Consider the following 21382-nt stretch of genomic DNA (forward strand, 5'->3'; position numbering starts at 1 on the left):
ACTGATTAAAAATAAATAAATAGATAAATAAATAAAAGGGGGGTGGGGTAGTGAGGGGTTGGGGGACGTCACCATTGAGATGAAAGGGAGACTATTGAGCTCGATGGATGTCACACAGTGGAAGGGGAGCTACTCTTATGCAACATAAGTCATCAAACTTCCGCCTTACTTTCAAAATGATCAAGCAGTTCAGATTTCTAGCTCTGATGTTGAACCCAGATTTGTGACAAAAATCAAGATTTGGCGCTTGCGATGGAATCGTCATCCACAGCGAAGAGGGGGATAAGGGGGGAAGAAACGCTCACAGCTATCTTGTTTTTGAGAGCAGTTGTGTTATTGTTGCTCAAAAGTCAGAGCAAAGAATGGTTCACAATCTCAGACTGGGAGTTCGTCGTGGTGTCAAGTGAGTCGATCTCTGTGTACATGTACTATTAATAACACGATGATCTCATGAAATGAGAAATGAAATCTTGTATTCTGCACATGCATTTCTGTACATATGTGTTGGTGTGAGAGTGTTTGGCAGTTGTGTGTGTTTGTGTACACGCACATGTATGTGCACACATTGCATTTGTCGTTTGTATCCGAGTGCATTTTATAAAGACTAGAAATGAAAGTAGAATATTGTCGGTGTCATTGCATGTCTGTGTGTGCAAATGTGTCAAACGGTGTGTGTTGTGTGTGTGTGTGTGTGTGTGTGTGTGTCTGAAGCTGTGATGGTGCATGGATGTCATTGCAAAATACAGTTCACACACACACACACACACACACACAAACACGTCACACACACACACACACACACACACACACACACACACACACACACACCACAGGAGTATGGGTTAAACTTTAAGGAATATGTATGTAGTGGCAAAACTAAGCACTAAACATTTCACTTTTTCAGGCTGTCTATTGCTTCAACTACTTACTGTTTACAATTTCCCATCAAGGAAGAAAGAGGACCACACAGAAATAGTGTTTCGGTAAGTGCAGTAATATGCAGAAATATATAATTTATGAGTACATCACATACAATACTAAATAATAGCGTGAACTGCCAGCTGATAAATTGCCTAAACTGATTGAGCCCTGTGACAAAATTTGTCTCACTGAAACGCTTTTCACATTCCTGCATATGCACAATTGACTTCTATTGATTTCTGCAGTATTTTTGGATGGATGTGTCCACTTGTAAATTGGAGGGAAAACAGTATATATTGGTAGTTTTATTCCCACATCAATATTGCATGTAAGCCTCTTGTTTAATGGGTTAAGTCTCCTTAAAGGAGAAATTATGTATATGTGTCACAGATGTGAGTATCTTCAGTTTTGCACCTTTCTACCTTAAGTGATTTTGCAACTAATATAAGTAGATCACTAGATGTGTGTGTGTGTGTGTGTGTGTGTGTTTATTTCAGGGCTAGAAATTCATTGAAATTTACTACTTGTATTGAGGACTAAATAAGAATAAATTGATAAATGATACTGATCGGAATTAATTCTGTTGGTTCCTGGGGAAACATTTTTTTCTTTTTCTGCCACAGTATTTACACCATAAACTGATGGACATCTCTCATAATTTCTTACACATCACATGTTTGCAAGTGTCTGCACACACACACACACACACACACACACACACACACACACACACACACACACACACACACACACACACACACACAGTGTTGCATACACATGCCACACACATCCACACACACACACTCACACACACATACGCTCAACCCCCCGCCCCCCCCCCCCCCCCCCCCAACCCCCCAGATCTCCCTGCCCCCCAAACACACAAAAACACACACATATATATATATGTATACTAATGTGCTCAGAAGAATGTTATTACATGTGTCAGACTCAAAGCAGAATTTTTTGTTGTTGGAAATTTTCTTTCGTTTTTGAACATTTTAAATTGGAAAATACACTTTTGGCATTATGACTAAGTCAAGTGTGTATAGCATTGCAGTTTTTGTGCACAGTCCTTGGGTGAACAATGGCCTGTACTGTGTTCTACTGGTCCCTCTTGCTGTTGTGTCTGAAGTCATCAGCTTGCCTTCAGCTGATGGGGGTGAGTTTGGATTGATTGTGATGTTAGCAAGCCTCTGTTCAGAGAAAGAGAGAGAGAGAGTGTACATGCTCATGCACACATGCACACACACAGGCAGGCATGCTAAGACAGACAGGCACAGATGCAAGGACAAACACATGCACAGGCAAAGAGACAGATGCAAAGACAGACTTGCACACAGACTGGAAGACGTTTTCTATATTGATTATGAATAAGGAAGATGATGATGATGATGATGCTTGCTACAGAAGGTCTATTTTAGATTTTGGACTACATGATAAGGCTGTACTCTGTGCCTCCTTTCATAATTATATCCTGGTGTTAACCAGGCCTGAGAGATACAAACACTTGCAGTGTTGGTCAGGGAATTTTAGCAACATACCGAAATACACATCCATGAAGTGGATGATACTCAACTGTATGGTCCCAGTCTTCCTATTTAAGCCAGTAGCTCACTCCACTTTGGATAGGAACTGGCTGCGGGTCAAAAAACCCACCTCTGCTGGGAATCAAACCAGTGTCCTCCCAGCCATCAGTGACACTAACCACTTCACCACAGCAACTGGTCTCTCTCACCTGTTGTGTGTGTGTGTGTGTGTGTGTGTGCATGTGCGTGTGTGTTATGATTGCAGGCAGCACTACTGGTTTTTCTGAGGTGTTATTTCTGCTGGCCACAGTGTGTGCCTTGCTGCTGATGGCTCCATGGCAGCTTAAGAGGACATTCGGTATCTTGTACTTGTTGCTCGTGCTTTCATCCACCATCATCGTCATCTCACTGCGCATTCATAAAGGTGAGTTCATCTGTGATGGTTTATAATCAGAAAAGAAGTTCGCTACTTTTTTTCACTGGAGAAGATGGATGAGGGAAAGTGTTGGAGAACAAAGATGTAATGAATGTTGGTGTGATTGAGGCTTTTCAAAGCTAAAGCAATGTGAAAATGTCCATTTGTATTTACATCATTCATTTTGGTTATCCATTGAAGATGGCAAAGACACCAGTCTTTCCACATGTCATATAGTTCATTGCATCACATTTTTTATTCAGTGTAAGTTCTCATACATACAGATACATCGAAATGGCTGGATTCCTGTTGTCCACATGTGTGCATGTGTTTGGTGACCAGCTGGTCTGCTTGATCTCAAATGCAAATCAGAAATTTTTCTGTGCTCCTTTCTTTTTCAGGGGGAAACAGTTTGCCGTGGCTCACTGGGTTCACAATAACCATTTGCGCTGCCTATTACTTACCCCATATGTGTCCTTGGTCTTTCACGTATGGTGAGCTGTGTGTCGTTTGTCAAATCATCGGCTCTGCTGTCTTCCGTATGGGTAACTGGATGGACCGTTTCATCTTTAACGAGGTGAGGGTCAGAATGTAATAAGGTGGACATCAGAAAGCTCACATAAATGAACATTGAAGGGCAGGTGTGGCTTAACCATAACTGTATACTTGGGTTGTCAAAGAAAGACCCAGAGATATGCTCTAAAACTCATAACTCTTTTTCTTTAGAACTCACTCACTGTACTTGAAATTTTAAAATATCCCTAAGTACATCATGTGCAATGTGTGGAACATTTGAATGTTTGTCTTAAAAATAAAAAAAAACGAAAATAAATACAGTATGCAAGAAAACTATTCCTTGCTTTAGTTCATCGGTCATAAAAGACACATTTTTGCATGCTTGGGTTGAGTTGTTGTCCCTGTCTGTTTGTTTTAGAAAACAGTGAAAATAATTATTATGATTGTCCATTCTTTATGACAAGTGCAGGAGTGTGAATGATTTCTTTTATTGATTTTGAAGAGAACATAATTATACACACACTCATGCACACACTCACACTCACTCATACTCAGTCACTCACACATTTTACTCCTACCTACTTTCACACACTCACTGCCAAAAAAAGGTTCTTCAGAGTTTGTGGTCAGTCAACTGGCCTTGGTTATAGAAGTAAGTAATTAATTAAAGTATCAATATTTAGTTATTTGAACATTTACCTCATGCTCTTCTTATTTTGCTGTTAAGGCTTCTTCTGTTTAGAATGATGTATGCTAACTAATGGACTCTGGTGCTATTATGCTTTTTAATCTTTATTTCTCTCTCTGTTTTTTTTCACCAGGAATGGCCTGTTGTAACCAACGAAATGTACGTGTATGTCTTTGTTAGTGTAAGTATAATGCTTCTTATGTTTTTGTGAAGTTAAATGTACAGATGTTTTCACTAAGAACACACACAGGGATGAAAAATAAAAAGGAAAATCATATAATAAAGTCTTCAACAGTTTGAAAGCTTCAAACACTTTAATTACATCTTTAATAGTTTGAAAGCTTTAGGAATTTTCAGGTTACTTTTTTGACTGTGTTACTAAAACAGCGCGTTGGGTTACGCTGCTGGTCAGGCATCTGCTTGGCAGATGTGGTGTAGCGTATATGGATTTGTCCGAACGCAGTGACGCCTCCTTGAGCTACTGAAACTGAAACTGAAACTACTAAAACATCCACTCAGTGAAAAACTGAAACTGAAAAACTGCTGTAGCCCTTGACAGTAAAGATACACACTGCTGTACCCTTTTATGTTGAAGATATCACAGACTGCTGTAAGTCTTGATACACAGACTGCTGAAGTAACCATTGGTGAATTGGCAGATGAGCGTCTTATCCATTCTGTCATGTTCCTCCTTGTCTGAGCACTTTCACTATCTGTGTATCTTTGCTATCAAGAGTGACTACTTCAGTCTGTGGTAACTTTAACATGAAAGGTTAGAGCAGAAGGGCTGCAATAGTCTGTGTGGAGGAGGAATTTTGTTTAATGTCCCGTCACACATATCGGTGATTGAAGACATTTTGTTAAAGTATTTATGAATACATTTGAGTATTATCAGTTAGAAGGGGTGGGAGATGTGAATGAATGGACGGTTGGGGGAAACTGGGCAAATGAGGGTGAAATGTGGGTGAAATCTGAAATTAAAAAAAATTAAAAAAATTCTGAATACAATTACAGGAAATTACCAAAAGGACTTCGTAAAAGAGAAGTTGTTAAACTGACAAGCGAAACAACTGATAATGAATGCAAAAAGTCAAAAACATCAACGTTCTCAGTCACTTGTGAAGACACACTTTCGTGTACATAAGGCTTCATCAAGCTACAGTCAAAAATTATATGCTCAGTTGTCAGGTTACTAAAGCGTATGCACTTGACATTAGAACAATACTTGGTCCGTAATGAATTTGATAATAGTCTGTTTATTTTCACCATCTGTGTATCTTTACCATCAAGGGTAACTTCACCCCTGCACTGCTGCAAAGTCAAGATACACACTGCTCTAACGGTGCAGGTGCTGGTGGTGTTTGTCGTGCTGGCCTCTGCCCTTGTGCTGTATTGGGACTGGTGCGACAACATTGTTCCATTCGTCCTCGTTTACTTCGCCTTCGCTCTGATTGCCGTGGGCGTGCTCATCTTGCTCACGGGCCACAACCCCATCCTCTGGCTCTTCTGGTTCATCTTTGGCGAGCACCGCAGGGTGTGTGTGGTGGAGCTTTCAGTGTTCTGTCAGTTGGATGTTGATTATTTTTTCCTGTTTCAGTTAGTAGTAGTGGAAGTAGTAGTAGTAGTAGTCGTAGTAGAACTATTGTTATCATACTTATTCTTATAATTGTTATTATTATTGTTATCAGTTTCCTTTTTTTTTTCATTATTATTATTATTGTTAGCATCATTATTAATGATACTTATTGCTATTATTATTATCAGTGATACATATACATGTATATTACCTGCCTTTGGTTCTCAGAGGCCAAATGATAAACACATTACAAACATGGAGTCATTTGCACAACAGGCTGTCTGACTGGGTAGAGTCAACTGACAGCAGCCTTTAAGCGCGAGAGTCACCTGCCTGATTTCATCTTTTGAGATGGCAGGTAGTTTGTGTATTTTGTTACAACCAGTCGCTGTTTGTTCTGATGTTACGTTGACATCAAACTTGTTCTGACAAGTTCATTTTTGGCCAGCTAGGGTCACCTGCCTGCTTTCTTCTTAAAGCTGCTAGGTAGTTTTGTGACACGCATAGTGTAAGGAGCTTGGGTGAGTCAGGAAGGCCAAGACAAACTTTCGACCCGTCATGCACAGTAACATGAAGGTGGAGCAGTGACTTTGTGGTATTGCATGTAAAGCAGAAAAATTATTTGATTTGGCACAACGTGAATTACTCTTTTCACCACCAGAGGTGACTCTAGTCAACATCAAGGGATCATGTCAAAAGGACCATTTTTGACCCGCTTGTGTAAACAAAGTGAGTCTGTGTTTTAACCCGGTGTTCGGTTGTCTGTGTGTGTGTGTCTGTGTGTCCGTGGTAAACTTTAACATTGACATTTTCTCTGCAAATGCTTTGTCAGCTGACACCAAATTAGGCATAAAAATAGAAAAAATTCAGTTCTTTCCAGTCATCTTGTTTAAAACAATATTGCACTTCTGGGATGGGCACAAAAAAATAATAAATGAAGCCTAATTATATGCAAACTGCATTTACTGTTATATTTATATTTTTTTTATTCTCTAAACTTGGCACTTAGATCTGATATTCTGGCCCAACAACAAGAGCAGTCATTATTATCATTTTTTGTTCAAACAGGAACTTCTTTTGCTAAGCATGGAAGTTTTATTTATTTTGCAAACGTTTTGGTGCAGATAGTAAAAAAGGGAAATTACTCTGTAATTAATGCTAGGGGACTTAATTTGCTTTAAACTGATCTTCCTCATCTTAAACATTACATTTTGAAATTATACTCAATGCATAAAAAGCTTGGATTTTTTTTAAGTGTATCACAAGTGAGTCTTGAAGGCCTTGCCTCTCTTGTTCACATTGTATCAAAGATTGACAGCTGCAGCCAACTTCCCAAGCTGTAGATCAACAACTAACTTTCACCCCCTGTCCTAGTTTGAAATGTGTTGTTTTCAAATAAGCTGAAGCCTGTGACTGAGAGCTTTGAGTCTAAAACGTTTGGTGCTGGGGAGTGTCTTTCAGACAGAAACGTGGTGGTGAAAGAGTTGAATCATATTATTATTTGTAGTAGTTGTATTATACACAGAGTATGGTGTGTGACCAGGTATCGCTGCTGGCATGGTGGTCAGCCGTGGCGATCATCACCATCATCAGTTTCTCGCTGTACACCCAGCATGTCAGCAACAACCAGTCCGGGAACGGTGGGAGGGCGTCGACCGCAGCGCGCAAAGTGTTCCACCTGGTGGTGGTGTCTGTGTATATTCCGGGCCTCGTTGTTGACCCCTACTTCCTTCTGTTGGCCTCTGTGGTGGCGCTAGCTGCGCTTGGCGTGCTGGAGGTTTGGTGTTTTTTTCAGTCATGTGTGTGTAATAACAATGATAATGATAATAGTAATAATAAAGTAATTGTTTATTCACTTTTTGCATGCCATCTGACCAATATGAAGAGGAGAAAACAGCATAAAATTAGCATGCTATAGATGAGTGGACAAGGTTTTGCTCCTTCCCAAAAATTGTGTGCTACCACTGAACTCACATTCTTCCATATGATATCACTTAAGTATGTTTGACAATAGCTGTAATGTTTCATTTCACTTTTCTAAGTTTCAAACAGTTATTATGAATACTGTTTCTTTAAGTACCAGTTAAGCTGTCGTGATGCTACACAGTAACTGTACCTTGAAGTCTCTTGGAAAGCGATGATAGTAAAACCGTAAGAACCGTTTGCAAAGAGCAGCATATCCAGGAGAGATAACATGAAACACAAATCTTCTATACACTTCCCTTTTCAACGTTTACAAAAAGGATCATGGATTTGTTGTGAGGCATGGGATATACTATCCAGTGAAAATCACTTGCACCTCAGTAAACACAATGCACGGTGGTATGTTTGTGAGAATGTGTGTGTGAGAGTGTATATGTGTGTGTGTGTTTATGCATGTATGTGTGTGTGTGAATGTGTGTGTGCAAGCATGGGTGTTTTTTTGTTCTGTATGTCATATTGTTGGTCAGTGTTCCTGTGCCTGAGAGTGTGTGCACATGTGTAACAATGTATTCATGTCTGCTTGCCTGTGTATGCTTCTGCATATTGTATGTTCATGTGTTGTATCTGAATATAGAAATGGTAAAACTTGGATTGGGTAATTTTTTTTTCAGTTGATATACAGATCAGTTCATATGTTAAATGAGAAACCTCTACTAGTGCGTTTTGACCTTGAGGGCGTCTTCACCTTTCTGGTACTTTTTGATTTTTTTTAAAATTAATATATTAACATGATAAAGACAGATGAGTATGATTTTATTCCCTTGTCACCTTTCTGCACATAATACTGTGCTGTTGTCTTAACTGAGTTTTGCCTGTCTGCAGATATCACGACTGATCAGCGTACAGTGGTTAGGATCGGCAGTGGACAACTCGTTCCGGGTGTTTGTTGATGATCGAGATCAGGGTCCAGTTCTTTTGACGCACATTTACCTCTTGGTGGGGTTGTCGTTACCATTGTGGTTGTCTCATAATATTGTTGGTGAGCTGTGGTTTTTTGTTGTTTTTTTCGTTTTGAATGTACAGGGACCACAAAAAATTAAGGACCATTTGGGAACTTGTGCAGTTTTCTTCTGTGGAACATGGTGATACGATGCTGAATTTTCGGCAAACAGTGGTGTATAGCCATGCGCCACTCATAACAAGAGGTGCTTTCACACACACGGACTTCCGTGTTTTTGAAGAACTGCAATATTATTCATAAACCACTAAATAACTATAATTTTTGGTTGGACCATCAATTTTTCAAGTACATTTTTCAAGCTGTTTGTGGTGTATGTGTGCCTGAAACAGCTGTTTAAGTTTTCAGAGAGAGAGCAATGGTTGACATGTACAGCCTGCATAAGTGACACCATCTCTCAATTCTTTAACATTTTATGAAGTGGTCCTTTCATGAAGTTGGTCCTTCACTTTTTGTGTCTGTATATTGTTAGTTGCATTTATATCAGCTTTTTACACTCAGCAAATGCGTATATTTATGCATACATGACCATCCTGACATTCCATTTTATTTGTTGTTGCTTTCTGCTAATGTCTGTTGATAAATAAGTGTTTTTTTGTTTTTGTTTTTGTTTTTTGTTTTTGTTTTTTTTGTTTTGTTTTTTTTTGGGGGGGGGTTGCTGTAAATGTGTATGTGCATGTGTGTGTGAAAACTGTACCCAATAAAAACAAGCTCAGGATTATTTTCCCCTTCTTAACACAAGAATCTATATCAGTAAATATGTTATTTTGTAGGGGAAAAAAGAACAGTGAAAAATGAAATAAATAAATCCAGATGACATGTAGTACATAATTTCTATCTTAAAAGGGTTCAAATCCAAATACACAATTTTCCAGTTTGGATTATAATATGGAATGAAGTCATTTCATGCTTATATTTAGTTATAATGGTGTGAGAGCTGTGTCAACAATTTATGAGGTATATATTTGTTACTAAGTTAGATTTGAGTTTATAAAAAGCAACCCTTCAGTGATTATGTGTGTTTGAAGGGAGGGTTAGGAGTCTTATAATGCTCACATGCACTCATCTGGTTTGCCTGCTCAGTATACAAAATTCTGCCACCTGACTTGTCCTCAAAAAGAAAACATTTGAGCATGTCACTCCTCTTGCAATCTCTCCATTGGCTCCCTTTCTCACACAGAATATAGAACAAAATCAGCTATCTGTGCAGTATATGTGTAAACAACTATCCCCTTTCCTAAGTCTGTGACTGCCTTCACCACTACATCCCATCTCGCTCTCTGTGATCAGCTTCGGATCCACTCTGTTTTTGTGTTCTCAGATTCAAACTCTCCACAGCCAAACGTCGCTCTTTCTCTGTCTCTGGACCTTACACATGGAATGAGCTCCATCTTTTGCTTCATCAAATATCTGCACTCAGCTCTAGCCGTAACTCATTCAACCCTACACCTGAGCATTGCCAGGGCGTTGATCTTGTTTCATTAAAATGACGGGCGCAATAGCCAAGTGGTTAAAGCGTTGGACTGTCAATCTGAGGGTCCCGGGTTCGAATCACGGTGACGGCGCCTGGTGGGTAAAGGGTGGAGAGTTTTACGATCTTCCAGGTCAACATATGTGCAGACCTGCTAGTGCCTGAACCCCCTTCGTGTGTAAATGCATGCAGAAGATCAAATACGCACGTTAAAGATCCTGTAATCCATGTCAGCATTCGGTGGGTTATGGAAACAAGAACATACCCAGCATACACACCCCCGAAAGCGGAGTATGGCTGCCTACATGGCGGGGTAAAAACGGTCATACACGTAAAAGCCCACTCGTGTACATGCGAGTGAACGTGGGAGTTGAAGCCCACAAACGCAGAAGAAGAAGAAGAAGAAATATCTGCACTCAGCTCTAGCCTTAACTCACTCAACCCTATGCCCGAGCAATGCCAGGGCGTTGTATTTGTATTTGTATTTCTTTTTATCACAGTAGATTTCTCTGTGTGAAATTTGGGCTGCTATCCCCAGGGAGAGCGCGTCGCTATACTACAACGCCACCCAATTTTTTTGTATTTTTTCCTGCGTGCAGTTTTATTTGTTTTTCCTATCGAAGTGGATTTTTCTACAGAATTTTGCCAGGAACAACCCTTTTGTTGCCGTGGGTTCTTTTACGTGCACTAAGTGCATGCTGCACACGGGACCTCGGTTTATCATCTCATCCGAATGACTAGCATCCAGACCACCACTCAAGGTCTAGTGGAGGGGGAGAAAATATCGGCGGCTGAGCCGTGATTCAAACCAGCGCGCTCAGATTCTCTCTCGCTTCCTAGGTGGACGCATTACCTCTAGGCCATCACTCCACATATATGATCTTGTTTCATTAAAATGGTTTCCATGTTTCTATATATGCATAAACTGCAAGCAAAGGGAACTAACTTCTACAGTATTTCCGGCTTTGTCAACACGTCAGTTTGAAGGGGGGAAAAAACACTGGATTTCATTTTCAGTGTATTTTCATTTCTTTTCCGCATCAAAATGGGAGGGAAGCCTGTTGAGGCTGTAAACTGCCCAGAGCTGGATGGGTTAAAACCTGACTCTCCCCAAATCAACTGCACTCTCCCTTCCCTGTTCCCAGTCTGCAGTTTCTTCCAACTCTTTACTTACATGGATTTATAATCTTATCTTCCATCCCTCTGAATCATAGCGGTGCATGTGTCTGAATGACTGGTGTAAGTGCTTTGATTTATCGGCACAAGATTCAGCACTATGTAGTGACTTGATATAACTGTTGATATGTTACTTTCAGTTGGTGATGTCCGAAATTTCTGCGGGGTTATATCACTGGGCATCGGGGATACTATTGCCTGTGTGGTGGGCATGAAGTACGGAAACACCAAATGGCCAGGTGAATTATCTGTTGTGTTCTTTCTCTATGATTTTATCGTCAGTCAGTTTCTTCTTCTTTTTTGTCTTCTTTGTTCTTTGGTTGTGACTCATGTGTTTACTTGTGCACACGAATGGATTTTTACGTGAATGACCATTTTTAACCCTGCCATATAAGCAGTAATACTCCATTTTCAAGGAGGAGTCAGTTTTTTTTTTTAAATCATGAGACATCAGTAAGTGTCATTTACAAGGTAGCCGATAATTACTGGCAGCATACAGCTTTGCCTTTTCATGTGTATGAGGAAGATTACTGTTGCTTTGCCTGTGTTGCTATTGTTGTTAGTTGTTTTTGGAGTGTCTAAGGGTGTCTTGTTTCTTGTAGGGGTGTGTGGGTTGTGGGAGCTAAAAAAACTGTAGCACAGGAGAAATGTCATAAGAGGGGGCTTAAAGAAAATAAGAATGATAATGATGATGATAATGTTGTTCACACCTCCCAAGCAGGGAGCTCGTGGCGTTTACAATAAAAGATGAGAAGATGAGGACAAAGATCTCTTGGGGAAACTACAAGTAGCATCCCCATACTTTTTTTATTTTCTTCTTCTTTGTTGTTCTATTAGACAAAGGGTTTATTATCTGTGACAGGCACCAAAAAGAGTATTGAGGGAACAGCTGCATCTCTTGTTGCCCAGCTACTTTTTGTTCTGCTGGCATTTTATGTTGGTGAGTTTGACGCCCATGTGTGTGTGTGTTTGTGTGATGTCTATATGCTTATGTGGAAGAGTGCGTTCTGTGCTTGTGTGTGTATACGCGAGTGTGTGTGTGTGTGTGTGTGTGTGTGTGTGTGTGTATGTATGCACATGTGTGTGCATTGTATGCATGTGTATATGAGTGTGAGGGTTTTTTCAATATTTGTGTGTGTGTGTGTATTTGTGTTCCCCCATTGGATGATACCTGGGATTCTTTCAACATAAACAGTATCATCACCTTCCAGAAATTCGGTGCTAGAAATTTCCTCTTTTTCATGACTGTTACTGGCATTTTTTCCTTTCCTTTCTGCTGCCTGTTCATTTATTTTCTGCCGTTTCCTCATTTCTGTCACTTTCTTCATTTCTGGCTTTATATATATATATATATATATATATATATAATTTCTGTCTACTCTTACTTTCTTATTTTCTGCTTTGCTGGCTTATTCATCTCTGTGTGTGTGTGTGTGTGTTTGTCTGGACTTGATAATTGGGCATTTTTACTGTTGTATTCTTTCTTGTGATGGGGACATGTGAAGTGCTTGTTGGCAAGTTTTGGTTATATTTAATTATGTGTTGATGCATAACTATGTTTGTGTTCAGGTTAGTTTTTTAATGCTCTGGTGCTAGGTTTATGTTCATAAATGTAACTGTACTTGTGCCTAATTTTTTCCAGGTGGTCTAATCTTCTTTTCTTTACTGATATAGTTTTTCAGCTCTGATAGGGCTCTATGTGGTCGGCTGGTCTAATAATGTTTCAGTTGGCTGGTGCGTAAGTAGGGGTATATGTTTGTGTCTGTACATGTGATGGTTGTTAGTGTTGTTATTACATTGCTGTCTTCAACAGTTTTTACAATACAGGACAGGATGTTTAACTCTGTGTGCATGTGTCTGTGTGCATGCATGCATGTACATGTATGTTTTCATGTGCACATGTGACTTTTCATTATTTCATTGCCTGCAGGTTGGCTGGAGGAGGTGTCATGGATCAGCACTTTGTTTTCTGTGATAACGTCATCAGTGTTCGAGGCCTTTGTCTCCCAGATCGACAATTTGCTTCTGCCCGTGTACATGCTGGCTGCCCTTCCACCAGTCTCTGTTTGAGTGCCCAAGACAGGGAGATAGAGAAAGAATCCATGCACATGAGGCAAAATAATTTCATAATCACTCATGTTTGATAAGAAAGTGTGATTATGTGACTCTCTGTGTTTCGTTATTTCATTGACTGCTGAACCTGGATGAAATGAAGTCAGTGAAGCATGAATTTTAAGTGCAAGAAATACTTCTTGTGTGCTTTCAAGTGGTGCACCTCATTTTGCTGAATTTCTGGCTGTGACTCGCATGTTTACTGAAATACGCAAGTGGGCTTTTACGTGTATGACCATTTTTACCCTGCCATGTAGGCAGTCATACTCTGTTTTCAGGGGGTTGCATGCTGGGTATGTTATTGTTTCCACAACCTATCATATGCTGATATGGATTTCATTATATTGAACTTGCAGTTTTTTATCTTCTGCATGCGTATACACATGAAAGGGGTTCTGGCACTATCAGGTCTGCACATCTGTTGACCTGGGGAATCGAAAAAATATCCACCCTTTAACCACCAGGTGCCATGACTGGGAATCGAAGCTGGGACCTTCAGATAGAAAGTCCAATGCTTTAACCACTCGGTTGACTTTGCTGAACAAAAATAGTGCAACGGCAAGAGGAAGAAGCCAAAGTAAAAAATATAGTGACCAGCATCCTGACATGTAACCTCTATCGTATCTCATTCAGGAAACAGCCCTTCACTGACGAGCAGTCAGTGAGTTACATGAAATGCCAGTCTGTAATGATCTAGAAGTTGAGATCTCATGTTACATGTGAATTTCTTGCTCAGAATATTTTTCTTTCATTTCATTTTGTTTAAATGGGGTTTCTTAAATTTATCAAATAATTACACCATCTGCTTCTCTTGGCCACACTGATTTGAATCATAATGACTGAAGTTTGTCCCTTCATGGGTATGTTTGTGGGTGTGTGAAAGAGAGTGGCAACAGTGTACTATGGTAAAAAGCTCATTTGTATTTGCTCATTTCTTCTGTCGTTGCTGCTGTGTGCTCAGTGCACTACATCATGACATAATTTCAAGAAGTGAAATCTGATATGACACTGTCTTGTTCCGCCCCCCCGCCCCCCCCCACACACGCCCCCCCCCACACACACACACCCCTCCCCACCCCCAACCCCCTCCCCTCCTCCCACCATCTGCAGTTATTGTTGTTGTTGTTTTTATATTGGAGCTTGAATACAATTTTTTCTCATGTCTTTCATCTTTATGTTTCTTTTCTGTCTGTGTTATCAGACTTTGTGAATGATAGCACTAGCAATTGTTTGAAAGAATAGCATTATTTGTGGACATTGTTCACACATATGAGCAATTGATTTAGATGAGTATTCTGACTGATTCCAGTCCCTTTTGAGAAGACTATGAAGAGTAGGAAGTACTGCTCTGTGTGTGTGAGAGAGTTTCAGTTCAGTGTAATGTGTATACAAGTGCACAAGGCGGTGTTTTGTTTTCTAGATCTTGTGCAAAGGGGAGAGGAAGTGGTTTTGTGTGCATGTGTTGTTTGTGTTTCAGTTTAGCATTTTAAAATGCACAAGCTAAGGTGTTTTGTTATATGGGTCTTGTGTGAGATGGAGGGTGGAGGGTTAAGAAAGGTGGGATGTGTGTGTGTGTTTCAGTTCAGTGTTTACAAGTGCACAAGCTAAGGTGTTTGTTTTTTATATGGATCTTGTGTGAGATGAAATATGGAGGGTTACAAAGGGTGGGATATGTGTGTGTGTGTGTGTGTGTGTGTGTGTGTGTGTGTGTGTGTGTGTGTGTGTTTCAGTTCAGTGTATAGAAGTACACAAGCTGTTTTGCTTTATGGATCTTGTGTGAGATGCAAGGTGGAGGGTGTGTGTGTGTGTGTGTTTCAGTTTCATATTTCCAAGTACACTAGTTGGCGTTTTGTTTTATGGATCTTGCATGAGATCAAAGTTGGAGGGTTTACAGGGGTTTGTGTGTGCGTGCTTCAGTTGAGGATTGACAAGTCCACAAGCTGGTGTTTTGTTCCATTATGGGTGGATATTTTGTGAGCAAAACATGCAAGGTGCATGTGTTAGTGTTCACCAGTGTGTGTGTCTGTGTACACCAGTGCATGTGATGGGTGGATGTGCTTATGTTAAGCAGCTCGTGACTCAGTACAACAGGTGTTGGTTGGCACAATTTGAACTGTTAGGAAGTTTATCAATTTTTTTTTTAGGTATTCTTCCATGAATGCAATGTTATTGAATGTACTATGGTTGATGCTGTTTTTATTTCGTGCATGTGTGTTGGTTTGGTCTCTTTGTCCATTTGATGAAACTCCTAATCATGTTTGTGATGATTTTCAGTCGTGTGTGTGTGTGTGTGTGTGTGTGTGCAAGTGTGTGTGTGAATGAGTGAGATACAGATGTGGAGAGAGAAGAAAACAATTGTTCTGTAAATATTACCTGCTACACAAAATCTTTAATTTATTACACACACACACACACACACACACACACACACACACATGCACCCACACACACACACACACACACATATATATATATATATATGTTTACAAGTATCAGTGCACATTACTTCTTGGCAGTTCGTCATGTCTGACAATGATATCTATGCGTTTCTCATTCTCGTTTTGGCGTTGAATTTTACATGGCTATGGAGTCCCAGTTCAGATCTGCATGAGGTGTCCGCATTGAGGACAGGGAAACTGTCCAGTATCAGCATAGCTGCTGCTGCATTCCTCTTCTAGTAGGCTTTGGCATTGCTTCTGTGGTGGCTTTTCTCAAAGCTGTCTTGTGCCTCTGTATCGGTGCATGCCAGCCAGTCCTATTCCGTGCACACTTCTCTGTTTTTGGGGGGGTTCCAGCATGCACAGTGTTGGCACATTACTTAGTCAGGCAACAAATGGCCAGAGCACTGTTATGTACTGTATGAAACAATCTACTCTTAACATTGTGTGCAGTTGTAGGATTTCTTTCTGTTTGTCTTCATGATAATGCAAGAACAACAATTTAATTTATATAGCACCTTTCCATGTAAAACATGCTCAGTTGTTTTGTACATTATAAAAATTGACATGAAGAACATGCATTTAAACACTAAAATGGCAATTTACATAGATTCCTTCACAGACATCCAACCAAACGCCAATAGCAATTCATGTATACACAAAAAAAAAAACATCATGCACGATATAAAACTCAACCTACACATCAAACATAACAATTCCTAAATGATGCAATCTCAAATGACAACACCAACATCACAATTCTAAGAAGACTCACTTGTGATACACTTTTTTTCTTTTTTTTTTAAAATCTAATCGTTAAAATGTGTTCTGTATTTGTTATTATAAAGCTTCGCGTTTAAAAAAAAAAAAAAAAAAAGGCCAAACCAGATTCCAATTAAGTCCCCTAGCATTAATTACAGAGTACTTTCCCTTCTTTACTATCTGCACCAAAACGTTTGCAAGATAAATAAAACTTCCATGCTTAGCAAAAGAAGTTCCTGTTTGAACAAAAAATGATAATAATGACTGCTCTTGTTGTTGGGTCGAATATCAAAGTGCCAAGTTTAGAGAATACAAAAAATATAAATACAACAGTAAATGCAGTTTGCATATAATTAGGCTTCTTTTTTTTTTTTTTTTTTTTTGTGCCCATCCCAGAGGTGCAATATTGTTTTAAACAAGATGACTGGAAAGAACTGAATTTTTCCTATTTTTATGCCTAATTTGGTGTCAACTGACAAAGTATTTGCAGAGAAAATGTCAATGTTAAAGTTTACCATGGAGACACACACACACACAGACAACCGAACACCGGGTTAAAACATAGACTCACTTTGTTTACACAAGTGAGTCAAAAACCATTTCACAATGCTTAAAAACACATATCTGAATACTCAAAACCAATCAGATGCATCACAATGCCTAAATAATGCACCACTAAGATCACAATGCTCAGAGGTATATCACACACACACACACACACACCACCACCACCACCACCCCTCCACACAATACCTCAAAAACGTACATAGACAAGCACACATTAGCACTGTGGCAGATCAGATGCAAAAGAAAAGGCCGTCCTTCGTCGTGGACAGGACCTAGTAATGGGAGACTTGGTCAACCAGCAGCCTTCTCCTGGGTGATTCTCCAGGAGTCATTTTGCCATTAGATCTCTGATGATCAGAAGTTGGGGAATGACGACAACCTCTTCTCGGAGCTCATGATTGCCCTCCAGAGGGTGATTCAGGCTCCTCTAGCTGGGAAGAACTTTTTTGGGGGGGGGGGGGGGGGGACTCAGGAGCGGGTATGTACTTGGGCCATTGTCTTGAAAGACCGGAAACGGGTGATCCCAAAGATGGGAGGGGGACTCGTTGAACTTAGAGCCAATGCCAGAAGATATTAGAGGAGATAACCCCTCTTCCCCCACAAGATATTAGAGGAGATAACCTCTCTTCCCCCACAAATAGAGGAGGTAACCTCTATTCCCCCAACACCCCACCCACTCCCGCACCTAACAAAGCTTGACAAAGTCCCACCTTATCAGGCAGTAATTCTAAACCATGCAAAAGAGATTCACAATAATTAATATACTTGTGTATGTGTGTGGATGATTGAAGCCTGACTGAATGACAGAGGAAATGAATGATGAGCACCTGAAGGCAGCTGTCAGTTGTCTCTACCCAGATAGGCAGCCTTTTGTACAAACGAAAGTGTAAAAGTTTGGGCTCTTATCGAAGATAACGTTTTTTATATGTATGAATAATAATAATGATTATGATGATAATGATAATAAAGTGAGTTGCCACCTGGATACGCCCTTTAGAAAAGTTTTAAGAGAACTACACAGAAGATGCAGCCAACAAAACTTACAGCAAAATGTAAAACTTATAATGGTTCTCAATTTTTAAACACGTATACGTATCAGCATTGGAACAAAAACTGAAATGAAATTAAACACACACACACACACACACACACACACACACACACACACACACACACGAAAAAAACAACAACAGAAAACTCATGGAGTGCCACGAAGCAGAGTTCGTGAATCAAAGGAACTGAAATTTGTTCCGCCTGTAATTTCAATAGGCACATGAAATCGTATATGACAATGGAAAGTCATCGCACTGCTGAAAAAAAAACGATATAACCTGCAGAGGTTAGGGAGATGTACACAGACAGAGAGAGAGGGGGAGCGGAGGTGGGGGGGAGGCGCAGGGGGTATCTGCCAGAAAGTTCACTGAACATTGATAAACCACATGCATGAACTACTGGAAAACTATGCTTTGTATAAGTGGGGTGAAGGGAAATGGAGGAGTGTGTGTGTCTGTTTTCTTGTTCAAAGCTAGTATATCATTGCACAGTTGTATACAACCAGTGGTATGCTATACTTTGGGTTTATGCATATGAATGTATGTACTTTTATATTTAGACGTCCATGCGTGTTTGCCTACGTGTGGATTTGTGTGTGTCGGTGTGTGTGAGTGTGTGTGTGTGTGTGTGTGTGTGTGCGCGCGCGCGCATGTATGTGTGCATGCATGCATGTGTGTGTGTGTGTGTGTGTGTGGAACATGCGAGTGTGTGTCTGTATATATGCGCGCACATGTAGGTATGTGTGACAATTTATGTAAGTGTTAATAACCATTTTCCAGTGCAATTTCTTTCACCTTTTTCTTCTTCTGCATTCGTGGGCTGCAACTCCCGCGGCTTCCGCTCGTTTGTACACGAGTGGGCTTTTACGGGTATGACCGTTTTTACCCCGCCATGTAGGCAGCCATACTCCGTGTTCGGGGATGTGCATGCTGGCTATGTTCTTGTTTCCATAACCCACCGAACGCTCAGTGACATGATTCCAGGATCTTTAACGTGCGTATTATTTTGATCTTCTGCTTGCGTATCCACACGAAGGGGGGGTTCAGGCACTAGCGGCAGGTCTGAACATATGTTGACCCGGGAGATCGGAAAAAATCTCCACCCTTTATCCACCAGGCGCCGTTACCGAGATTCTAACCCAGGACCCTCAGATTGAAAGTCACCCCAACGCTTTAACCATTCAGCTATTGCGCCCGTCATTTTCACCTTTTGAAAGGTTTTCTCTGTCTTTCTGTTACCATGACCACGCCATTGGGTAAAAGCTCGGAACATGCCACAGGTGACAAAACTGAACATGTATATATATATATATATACAGTGCGCTCCGCCTGCACCGGCCACCGGCTGTACCAGACATCGCTTATACCGTCATAGTATAACTGAAAACTTCGGAAAAACCAGACATCGCTTATACCGACCATGTTTTTCCCAACTCCGGATATACCGTATATCGTGCCACAGATCCCTTCCCCAGGAGTTTTCTCTCCAGATATAGCGTCATGTCAGACATCGCTGATGGCACCTGGTCCCGTCCCCAGGATACCTAATGATTCTGATACATTGTCAGGTATCACTAGCAGTGAAAGTCCATTATTCTTTTACTACAAGGTCAGAGGCTATAACTTTGGTCAAAAAGTACTGCTTTGCGAGAAAGGCTGTCTAGACATTACGCAGTTTGTGTAATACAAACATACAGAGACACCTGAAGGTGCTATTTAAAGTAACTGACTTTGTGCAGTCATTCTCATTTTCACTGAGGTGTAGCACCATTCCTATCTGACTCGAAGCTGACTTAAAAGAAAGAGGAATATATAATAGCAATATAAAGCAAACTAGATAAATGAAAGGCAAAACAAAAATAAATATGAAATACAATTCCATGTAACATGTGTTTTAACCTTCCTCAACAATCTCTTTTCCTTCTCTCGTACCTACTCTCTGTTCTTCCTTCTCTCCTCAGTTCACGCTTTCCATCAGTTCTCCCTTCCATATCATCCATAGCCATGATTCATACTTCTGTCTGTACATTGATCTTTTGTTGCCTTCTTTCCTGGAAAAGGTCTGGGGGAAACCAACCTAAGAGTGGGAGATGGGTGGGAGAGTGGGTCGGGGGAAGCTTGCTCAGCTGACACGGCACTCGACGAGTCGGAAGGGGAAGGGACGCGGGGGAAGGGGAGGAAACCTGCTGACAAGGGGTCAGGGGATGGGGGTGGGGTGGGGTGGCGGGAGATCGGGCACGAATCCGCGAGGTTGAGCTTTTGACCGCCGGACTGTTTTAATGTCACACACACACACACACACACACACACACACACACTTACTTGTACAAGCACACACACACACATACGCCCATATCCCCCACCCCCACGCCCCCACCCCAACACACATATATACAAATATATATCTCGGGTGTCCCCCAAAAAAGTGAACCGCTTTTTGACAAGCATTTTCTCAGTGATAGAGAAACCGAATTCATTGAAACTTTTCACACAGTAACCTTAGGATATCATCAACAAGTCTGCAAAATATCTAAAACTTCGGACGCAAATTATGCGAGTATTGTCAAATTCAAAACAGCATGTCAAAAAATCAAGTATCAGAGCTGCGCAATGTGACCTTCATCATGTTCATGCAAGCTGCCAGGCCTGACTAAGCGCGTTGGGTTACGCTGCTGGTCAGGCATCTGCTTGGCAGATGTGGTGTAGCGTATATGGTTTTGTCCGAACGCAGTGACGCCTCCTTGAGCTACTGATACTGAAACTGAAACTGCCAGGTGGTGGCATCTGTCAATCAGTATCAGTCTAAAAACAGCCTTTCAGGGTGTCAAGTTTACTGATTTTTTTTTTTTTTTTTTTTTTTTTAATTGTCGTCTGTATCCAAAAATTAATCAGTTCTGCCCAACTGAAGTTTCAGTTTGGAAGGATCAACCATGCCTTTGAGTGAAAGTGACAAGGTTACCATTGAAAATTGTTACAAGGAGAAAGGCTGGGGTGGAAGAAGGATCGTAAAGGAATTTCCAAGCAAGGGGTGGAGTCATGTCACTGTAAACAGACTTATCGCTAAAATACGCACTACATGGTCAGTAGCACGTAAAATTGGCAGTGGGAGACTCAAGACTGCATGTTCGGAGGACTGAACAAGGACCGTGTTCAGGAACTGATTCAATCCCAGGAGGAGAACCCAGGGACCCACAAATCTCTTAGAGAAGTTGCAAGCG

General features: G+C 40.7%; 1 protein-coding gene across 1 annotated transcript; it reads left to right on the forward strand.

Annotated features, from left to right (window-relative positions):
* Window positions 1–159: 159 nt before the first annotated feature.
* On the forward strand, window positions 160–15602 carry LOC143282533 (dolichol kinase-like). The gene is made up of 12 exons (XM_076588210.1): window positions 160–403; window positions 905–983; window positions 1995–2083; window positions 2716–2874; window positions 3267–3442; window positions 4203–4250; window positions 5418–5603; window positions 7189–7422; window positions 8451–8607; window positions 11374–11472; window positions 12096–12173; window positions 13164–15602. Exons 1-12 carry the CDS (start codon window positions 253–255, stop codon window positions 13301–13303), a joined length of 1596 nt encoding a protein of 531 aa, XP_076444325.1. The 5' UTR covers window positions 160–252; the 3' UTR covers window positions 13304–15602.
* The last annotated feature ends 5780 nt before the right edge of the window (window positions 15603–21382 follow it).

This window comes from Babylonia areolata, chromosome 5 (assembly GCF_041734735.1).
Source record: "Babylonia areolata isolate BAREFJ2019XMU chromosome 5, ASM4173473v1, whole genome shotgun sequence".
Taxonomy (NCBI): Eukaryota; Metazoa; Mollusca; class Gastropoda; order Neogastropoda; family Buccinidae; genus Babylonia; species Babylonia areolata.

Excerpts from the sequence above, each read along its gene's own strand:
- LOC143282533 (XM_076588210.1), top strand. The coding sequence starts at position 253 with ATGGAATCGTCATCCACAGCGAAGAGGGGGATAAGGGGGGAAGAAACG. Across the intron at positions 4,251-5,417 it reads ACGTGTATGTCTTTGTTAGT|GTGCTGGTGGTGTTTGTCGT; the intron begins GTAAGTATAATG and ends CTAACGGTGCAG. Across the intron at positions 12,174-13,163 it reads TCTGCTGGCATTTTATGTTG|GTTGGCTGGAGGAGGTGTCA; the intron begins GTGAGTTTGACG and ends CATTGCCTGCAG.